General features: G+C 29.8%; 1 protein-coding gene across 1 annotated transcript; it reads right to left on the reverse strand.

Moving 5' to 3' along the window:
- Positions 1-5,577: 5,577 nt before the first annotated feature.
- LOC107015252 (caffeoylshikimate esterase) lies at positions 5,578-8,108 on the reverse strand. The gene is made up of 2 exons (XM_015215460.2): positions 7,478-8,108; positions 5,578-6,338 (listed from the first exon to the last, which is right to left on the reverse strand). The coding sequence occupies exons 1-2, from the start codon at positions 8,006-8,008 to the stop codon at positions 5,886-5,888; spliced, it is 984 nt and encodes a 327-aa protein (XP_015070946.1). The 5' UTR covers positions 8,009-8,108; the 3' UTR covers positions 5,578-5,885.
- Between the last annotated feature and the right edge of the window lie 1,854 nt (positions 8,109-9,962).

The following is a 9,962-nucleotide window of genomic DNA, read 5'->3' on the forward strand; positions in this document are numbered from 1 at the left end:
TGTATAAATATGTCATCAACAACTAAAAACCTTGAAAGAGACTGAAGACACACAAAAAAAAAAATGAAAAAACTAAAACTCCCCTCTGTCCCAATTTTGACTCACTTTTATTATTTTGTCTCTATTAAATTTTCATTTATTTGGCAAAAAATCTATAAAAATATATCTGAACATTTATAAAAAAAAATTCATATTTCTAAAATTATAAATTGAAAGGAAGGAAGTACTTTATTACATAATTTTTCTTTTATAATTGTTAATAGTAATCTCTTCCTTGCTTTTTAGTTGTTAATTTATATTTTTTAGAGTTAATTTAATTAATTTTTAAAATTAAATTAGAAATATTAAATTGAGATATAAAATAAAAATTTAAATATTAAAATATTATATAAAAAACATTATAAATAGCCAAAAAAATTATATTAATATAATAAAAATATATTTTTATTAAATTTATACCGTCTAACTCTAAAAAAAATGAAAAAACTCTCTACAGAATGAGCATTAAAGGAAAATTGTTTTTGAAGGTGGGTAGAGAATGTTACATTCTTTGTGACAAGTTGTGTACATATGCACACTTTGCTAACCGCACTCAACAACTTTTTTTCAACTTGGAATTGGTGCAAAAATTGTAATTTAGTTCTTATTTAAACGACTGAGGTCTGGGGTTGTTGGATTAGCGTGGGGACGGAGAAATTAAGAGAAAAGTTTTGGAATTAATTAAATAATTCCTTTTTATTCATTTAATATTGATATTTTTTAAAATTAAAATAGATATTTTATAAAAATTAATTAATATATACAGCAGCTAATTTAATAATTAATAAATATAATTAAAATTATGTCATTCCAAAAAAGTCGTCAGCAATTAATAAAATGACCCTTTCATAGATACTTTTTTCTCAAAGGGACGTGCACTTTTTGTAAACAGCAATCTAATTCTGGTCATAAGAAGTAAAATGTCACATTCGCAGTCGTTGCTGAACACAACACGCAGCAAATCCCTTGTACTAATGTACAAGTCCAACCCTTACAATTTTCATTCAACACATTTTTACCATTTTTTGTTGAATATTTTATTTTTTTTAAAAAAAAAGGTCTAAATATTGTTAAAAGTAATGAATTTGGATTCTTTCTTTCTTCTTTTTTGTTTGAAAGACTTGCCTTAACATCTAATCGAACATGATAATTTATTCGTTTAAATTAAAATTAAGCTATACAAAGATATATTTATCGTATAAGAAATAAGTTATTCAGAAAATTGATCGACATCATATTTTTATATGTATGTCTGGTAAAATAAGTTGATGGACACCCAAATAGAAAGAAATTATAATAATGGTGAATAGCTATATTGGGAAAAAAACTATCAACAGTAGATTTTTAACAAAATGAACACGTTTATTTTATTATCTGTATTTATTTTTTGTTGGGGATAAAGTAATGTTTGAATTGGCAGTATTTTGAACAAATATTAGTCAGACATTTTAATAAGAATATTCATAATAGTAACCTAACAATTAACTACGTTTTAATTCGTCCACACTAAACCTCATGAACTGTGACTTGTAAACAAATTTAACTTAATAAAAAATGTTGTATAAAATCAATAAATTTAAATTTTACAATTCTAAAATAAAGAAGCTAAGTCAGATCAACTAATAATAGAAAAATGATTAAAATTATTCCTTCGAAATTTATAATTAGAAATCTTATATATATTATCTATTTCAATTTTCAACGTATCACTTATATGTTCCCAACATTAGCATGTGCAAGTGTCAAGTGTGTAACACTTAAATTATTTAAGTATTTTTTATACGTAAAGGTAAACATATGGCAACAAAAACAAATACAGAATCCTAAAGATTTGGGATCAATATTTTAACACAATTTACTATTCCATTTCTGGTCTTTTGGAAATTGGATTATTCCATTTTATGAGTCACACGTGTAGATTTTGAACTTGGAGAGGTAACAATATTGTCGATTATATTCTTAAAAAAATACTCATTTCTAATATTTTATATTATCACAAACTGATACTAATATCTTCTGTTTTTTAAATATATTGTATTGATTCCTGTGTGGAAGGTAAATTTAATAGTTATTAATTAGCTGTCAGTTTTTCAAAATTGACCAAAAGAAACGAGAAATAACGTTGTAACATTAACTTTTTCTTTCTATAAAAATTTAAATCAAGTATTGTAATGACTGAAATGAGTTTAGTCAGTCTCAAAATTTGAATACATATTGCTATTAGGTATCTCATGTAGTTTTCGAAGGAAATTTTATCAAGGATGTTCAAAGATACTGATAGATGTGAATACAAATTCTTTTGAGGAATGTAGGAGAGATTATTATTGTGAGAAATGTATCATAGATTAGGAGAGCGAGTTAGGAAAATAGAAATTTTTGTAATTTTTTAAAATGTTAGAAAATTTTAGAAAATATGATAATTAAGTTGTGTGTATATGTAATCTTTTCTAAGAATAATGATGTGTAACTGTCAAAATATTATATTATTTGGAGTCCGAATCCAGAACCCGCTCATTCAAATGGATCATCCATTACCACTATGCCAGAGGGCATATAACTTTTGATAAAAGTATTCAACTTTAAATACATATCTTTTAAATATAGAATATATAACGTAATTTTTTTACGAAAAATAATTATATCTACCCCACGAAGTAGAATGAGATATTTTAGGTGAAAGAGGATATCAAGTTGGGCCAAAAGTTCATTCACATATGTTGATCGTGACATATTCTCTTTTTTTCCAGATTTGTGGTTCTCATAAGCAGTTAAAAGGCCGGTGATTTCATTCATTGTTGCAAATTGGAGCCAAAAAAAATGAAATATCAAAATCAATCACCGTCACCTCCTCTACACTTTCAAAAACTGAGCCCAATACACGTGACCCCATTTCATTTTTCAACTACAAAATGTTATTCTCCATTTTTGTTTTCACTTTCCTTTTGCGTCCAATCATCTCATCCCAATTTTCCCCTACTTATTTGGACGGATTTTTTAAAATCGTACATAATCAATGTCAATCGTGTAAGATATGTAAAAAAGTTTCACATGAATTCGAAATCATCTAAAACTTTTAAAGATTGATTTACTATCAATTATTAATGAATTCGATTACATGAGCTGTTCCCCGACTTGAGGGAAGGGAATAAATCTTTTCGAAATGGTGCAGGTGATTGTTGATCATTTAGGAGCAACTAGATTGACCCTAAGTGAATCGACCAAATGTTTGGGTCAAGGGTTAACTCAATTGGACCAAGAATCAAATTCAATTTTGAAAAAGAAACAAAATACTCCCTACTATTATCCAGAATCCAATTCAAACAATATTAAATGGACCAGAGAATACTACTCCTGAATGCTTTTAAAAAATTGAGACAAAAATGTACCAAATGTGTATACTTAGGCCACTCATAAAATGTTCTTTATGGATGAGATGATACAAAAAGTAGAACAAGGAAAAATGACAGATATTGAATAAAGATCCGAGCATATCATTTTTATGTAGTTTAAATTACTATATATGTCTACAAAATTGTAGAATTATATTTATATTAATAAATTCACATATATTATAATTCGAAGTCCTGAATTTTACTTAGGTGTAAATGATCAAGGGAATAATCGAGTACGAAGGCTTAGATAATAGGCTTCATTATTACTTTTTAGAAAGTTGAATAAATCAAGTTCTTCAAAATCTTTAATTAATTTTATTCAGATAATCACAGATAAAAAGTTAAAGCATATAAACAAACACCTTATGAAATATGTAGACACTTCCAATTTATATTTTTGAGAAGGCTTTGTGTGTGCGCTTTAGTATCTTTTATATAAATAGTGAATTACATAAAAATATATTTTCTTATTTAATTGTATGTATTAACATCAACTAAAACATTCATAAGATTTTTAAATTATCGAGAATAATAAATATAACTAACTTAAAGTTACTAACTTGTCTACTTAATGGTTATTTGATAATACACACAAAAGTCTAAATAAACATTCAGTACAAAAACATAATCACATTTATAATTAAAGTGTCTAAATAAAATTTAATTAGTTATCTATATATTCAACCATATTTTAGAAAGTGTTTCTTAGGGTTGTGAATTGCATGAATTTTGTTGAAGAGTGGGAAGTGGGGACCTTCTTGTTGAGCACATTCTCTACATTACTCCAATATTTTTTTGTTTTTGTGCTATGCAATGATAGCCTTGCTTTGCACTCCACATGCCTATTCCTTATACTCAACATTTTCCTATTCTTTAAAGGAGACAATTTCGTGGAGAAGTGCTAAATGGCCAGATAAATATGATCGGAATAGAGAAAAAGATGGTTATAGGCTTTTTCTTTCAAAATAAAATTAATTTATTATGTTTTTCTAATAACATTTATTATTTTGATTGAGATGAATTTTTTTACGCCTCATGCCTTATTCCTTTTTCTATTCTTCTTTTTTTTTTTTTTGTCATTTTACTTCTCCTTCTTGATTTTTTTTTGCGCCCTTCTTATAAAAAAAATAAGAATATGATAAAAATAAATAATTATATTTAAGCACTTAAATTAATTAAATTCATCCTATGAAATGAAACTATAAGAAATATTTATTTTATGTATCTATTGAAACTTCATCAATGTAAAACATTTTGCTAAAAGTATAAAAAAATCATAATTTATTTGATTTAATGTCAAATTTTCTATGTATATATAATTAATACATTAATTTTTTTTGGTAATATGACCCAATTTCAAATACACTCTCTATATTTCAAATTTAAACATTTACACTTTATGTACTATAAGAAATATGCACTTACACTTCCCACTAAATTTATCTATAAATAAAACTATATTAAAATATAATTATTAAATAATAAGTTAAAACTATATTAAAATATAACTATTAAATAATAAGTTAGAACTATAAAAGATATATATCTTGTGTGAAATTATATATTCTTACAAAATGAATTAGGTTCGATACTTATAAGTAATATAATTTTATGATTTCTATAATGCTTTGATATTTATCATACATAAAGTGTTTTGAGTTTTGCCTGACTTTATTGAAATATTTTTAAATTATACTTACAAAAATATTTAAATATGTATTTTAAATTTATTTAAATGCAAATTCATAAACTTACTTAGTTCGAACTCATATTAATAATAATAAATAAGTAATAGTTCACATATTATCAAGTCAACATAATATAAGGATGCAAAAATATCACATATTCGATATGATTGTTGTTAAGTAGGGTCGACACTGATGAACTATATGTTTTTTATAATATTTTGAAATCTACCATCTCTAAAGTGTTTCGAGTTTTGATTGTCGTTATTAATATAGGTTTAGATTATATTTTAAAATATTCAAATAAATAGCTTAAAGAAAGAAATAATGTCCCATGTTGCTTCTACCTACCTACCTATTGATTATTATGTTTCCATTCCACCAGAAATTAATAGATAAGCATAGTAGTTGCCATGTGTTATAGAAATGTCAAAAGATGCCTTTAGTTGAACTCTAAAATCTAACAAGTAGGTAACTGAATATGACATTGCACTGAGTCTTTTTGGAGTACCAGAAATAGGAATTTTACCAATAGCCAACCCTCTTACTTCATACATCACATTTTCAACAAACTACAATATTACCAGACATTGAAACAGTAGCATATTCAATCAACAAGTAGAGACAATATCGTGGACGAATAATAATTAAAATTACTATGCTTTCTGTTAAGGATATAGTTCGCCATATGTGATCCCCCTCAACTATCAAATTTGTGGTCAAGCACCAAAGAATACATGGATTAAGCAGAGTTCAAAGTTGAAGAGTATTATGCAGAGCCATTGATTTTTGGACCATACCTCTCAACCCTCTCATCAATCCAAGCCCTCATATCAGCTAAAACAATAGCAACAGCATCATCAGGCTCCCCTTGGATCAAAGAATGATACATTCCATCATAAATCTTGAGGGTCTTGTCCTCACTGCTTGCCTTCTCATACAACAATTTAGAGCCCGTAGGGCATGCAAGACCATCCGAGGTACCATGCGCTGTCAAAAATGGAGCAGTCACCTTGTGGAAATTGTTTTGGACGTAGTCACATTGCCTGGCAATCTCCCTCATAGTTCCAACCCTTGGTTTCCCGGTGTATCTCCTGGGATTGCTTGCAATTATTTTCAGCTTCTCAGGGTCCCTGATAGCCTTGCCCACCATCTTGTTGTCCGGCATGGCAGCCCATGTATCGGCAAATCCAAATAGCAGTCCATACATGAATAAATGTACCTATGTGTTGAAAAGTAAAGCTCTCATTATTGATATTTCCTTCACCAGAAATCATAGGCCCCTTCTTTTCCAAAGAGTTGAATGAAGTAACTTTAGTCATGATTTCCAAATACATCATTAATAAACTTATGAACTTTCTGAAATCCAAATATAATTCTCAAAATTAATACGTGGTACGAGTATAATTTAAGACTGAAAATTTGATCAATTCACATTATAGGCGGGTTCAAGTGTTCCATCTCTTTTGTCCGTCGCACCAAGGTTGATACCTTTCATACTTTAAAAACTACTTACTGTAATTTTTACATTGTTAATAAGTCATTACCTGAATTTTCTCTTAAGAATCAACATGACTCATCACGAGTTCAACTAAATGCATAAAGAACAAGTTTAGCATTAACATACTAATAGCCACTACAGAACAAAGATCAGCTGTCAATTGAGATCTTACTGGCCTTCCACAGATTGGTCTCTCTTAAATCAGTAAGTATTTCTTATTAATCACAGGGATTACATGTTTAAAATACTCTTTCATTTCTTGAATTCAGAATTCAGTTCACTGCCACAAATGTGTCTGTTAGACCCTTTATCCGCTTAGAAGTGGATTCTAACCAATGAAGCAAGGATTCTTAGTCCTAAGTTCTAACTAGCTAAGCTTTGTGAACGGTGAACCTCTATCATAAAATTTGTTTTGTTTGAACAAATTAGACCCGAAGAGAGTAACAAATCAAGGTCCACCATCAGAGCTTAATAAAATCAAACAACAAATTTGAAGAGTATTATCAATTCAGGAAGCATTGCTGATCTACCGAACCTCCTTCTCAGAATTACACGAACCAAAAGTTTAGCTCAACCGTTACGGGTTCAAAATATCTTATTATACCAAGTAGATTAAATTCCCGCTAGCTACAGTTTCTAATGTTTTTAGCCTACGGCATGTTTGTTTCTCTGGTTTTATGAATTGGCTTGAGAAAAATCCTGCCTCCACCACTGCCGGGAAGGATTACTATGTCGAATAAGTCATCAAAGGATGAGCAGATAAAAGTGATCGCACTGATAAATTAGCATAAAAACATGGTGTAACAGGTAAGAATGTACTGAGGAACAACTAAATAAACAGAATAGTAGCTAAAAAGTACCTTAGAAGGCTTCATAGGCTCGGGAATGACGAAAAGCGGGGCGGAGAAGATCAACCCGGTCCAAGTATCCGGCTCCGACTGTAAGTACATAAGCAATGTAGCAAGCCCACCCATAGATTCCCCGAAAAGAAACGCCGGCAAATGCTTGTACTCATCGCTATTCCTCACGCTTTTGAAAAAGCACAAGGAAGTAGCAGCGGTCTTTTCCAAGTCTCCAGCGTAGCATCGGATTCCATCGGAGCGGCCGTGTCCGAGCAGATCCGCGGCAAACACAGCATAACCCCAACTTGCGTAACTGATGCATATTTTCTGAAATAGCCAACCGGTATCAGAGCCATATCCATGGGTCATGTAAACAGTGGCCTTAGGAGACACATTTGGGTCAAGTGGGAGAAATGATTGAGTGAAGAGCTTGCCGTTGGGTGTGTCGAAGTAAGATTTGGAGTTGCGCACTCCTTGAGAAGCATAGTACTCTTCCTCCGGCATATCGCCCCAGTAGTTAACTGCTGTTGCCGGAGCTTCCGACGCCATTTTTTCCGGTAGCTTGGAGTAGGTGGCGGGCGGATATATTGGGAGTTGGTATGAAAATTTTGCGGTGATTGGGTGTTTTTATTCAAAGTGGTTTCACCAACTACTTTTAATTTATTTTTATTTTATACACGTCAATTTCAATTATAGTCGTGGCCCCCACTTGAGGGATTGGTGAAGGGAGTAGGTGAAGAGGCTAATCCTCTTCCAAAAAATAATTATGTATATATAAATATTTAGATCATATTTTTTAAAAAATAATTGTGACAATTAAAAATAAATGGAGAAAGTAATTTTCAAATACAAAAACGTGGCTCACGTATACTAACGCATTGTTTGGTTAGTGAAATGGGATAGAAAAGTTATTATATGGAATAACTAATTCTATTATTTATCAAATAATAATTTTATATTTTAAAATTATTATCTCGTAATTCACCAACAAACAATGCATAAAAGGAGAAAACCAATGGACCGTGAACAAGATCTTGTTCTAATTATGTTTTTGAGATTATACAGGTTGGAATTTTCTGAAACTTTGGTCATTTTACCTTTTTTGAGTGTAGGATGTTGAGATAAGAATGGTCATGTTGTGCAATGGAATTATGTATTAAATTATAAAGGATTATATTTGTTTATTTTCTTATATAATTATATATTCCCCTTTGTTTTTTCATGCGACCGCAATTTGAACTCTACCAAACGTGCAATGGAATATGGAACTCAGTTTTAGTAAGAAAATTATGGAAACCATTAAACGTGTCAGTCCAAAGAATATGGTAATCTAATGTAAATGCATATTCAACAAGTCTATATGTGCAGTTAGAACATTAAGATGCCTTTTTACATTAGAAAAGTAGGTAAGACACACGTAACGAAAGTGGTCCCCTATTCTATTTAAATATATTTGAGCACGAAAAAAATAGTTCGATACACAAAACATTTTGTATTCATGCAGAATTTAAAGAAGAATCATATCTAAAAAAAATATGATGTAGAGAATTTTCTTGATAAATGTGAATGGTAAAGCCAACAATTTCATTCGTGAGTTATAAATTACACGATGATAATTATCCAAAATTTCACCTTCAAATTGTACTAAAACTAAGGAGTAAAATTAAGAAGCTATTTTCATGTTTTGAGTTTTTAAATAGAAAGTACATGTTTCGTTGAAGCAAAGAATTGTATTAAATTTCATCCAAGTTGGACTCAAGTAAGTGCGGCGCAACATGGTCTGGCTTTGTTAATTGGGGAAGTTTTGCATATAGTCGTCACTCTAAAATAGTTTAATTATGTTCAATAGCTATAGATTGTTAATTACGATTCGTAGCTAAGCGAGCAAGATTGGGAGAGGAAGGAGAGAGGGAAATAGGTGAATTGCATATGTATATCAGTTAAATAATTGTATATCAATTAAAATAGAAAGTAGATGTTTGGTTGAAGCAAAGAATTGTATCAAATTTCATCCAAGTTGGGCTCATATAAGTGTGGCCCAACATGGTCTAGGCTTTGTTAATTTGATTACATGTTTTTCCAAGAACTACCTCTATGACTTAATTCACTTGGCAAACATTTCTAGAGCTTCAGTGCTATCTAATTTGCAAGTAGACACTTACCCTTGATATATAAAAGAATCACTAGGACACAAGTTCATACTGCTAACTTTATGCCCCAACCCACAAGTTATGTCTAAGGCATAAGTTCAATAAATAAACTTCTTAAATATAATATTACAAAACTGGACTTATACCCCAAGCCACAACTTGTCTTAAGAAGTTCATTCTGTTGAACTTATGCCCCAGGGCACAAGTTATGCCTAAGGCAGAAAAAAATATCAACTTATGTTATATTTCTTATTTACAAATATAAAACATGACTTGAAATTCTTATGTTATATTGTTCTAAAATGGAACTTTAAACTGAATTTCTTCAAGGTATATTCTTCTAAAATGAACTT

The sequence above is a fragment of the Solanum pennellii genome, chromosome 3 (assembly GCF_001406875.1).
Source record: "Solanum pennellii chromosome 3, SPENNV200".
Classification (NCBI taxonomy): Eukaryota; Viridiplantae; Streptophyta; class Magnoliopsida; order Solanales; family Solanaceae; genus Solanum; species Solanum pennellii.

Excerpts from the sequence above, each read along its gene's own strand:
- LOC107015252 (XM_015215460.2), bottom strand. The coding sequence starts at position 8,008 with ATGGCGTCGGAAGCTCCGGCAACAGCAGTTAACTACTGGGGCGATATG. Across the intron at positions 6,339-7,477 it reads AGCCTATGAAGCCTTCTAAG|GTACATTTATTCATGTATGG; the intron begins GTACTTTTTAGC and ends TTCAACACATAG.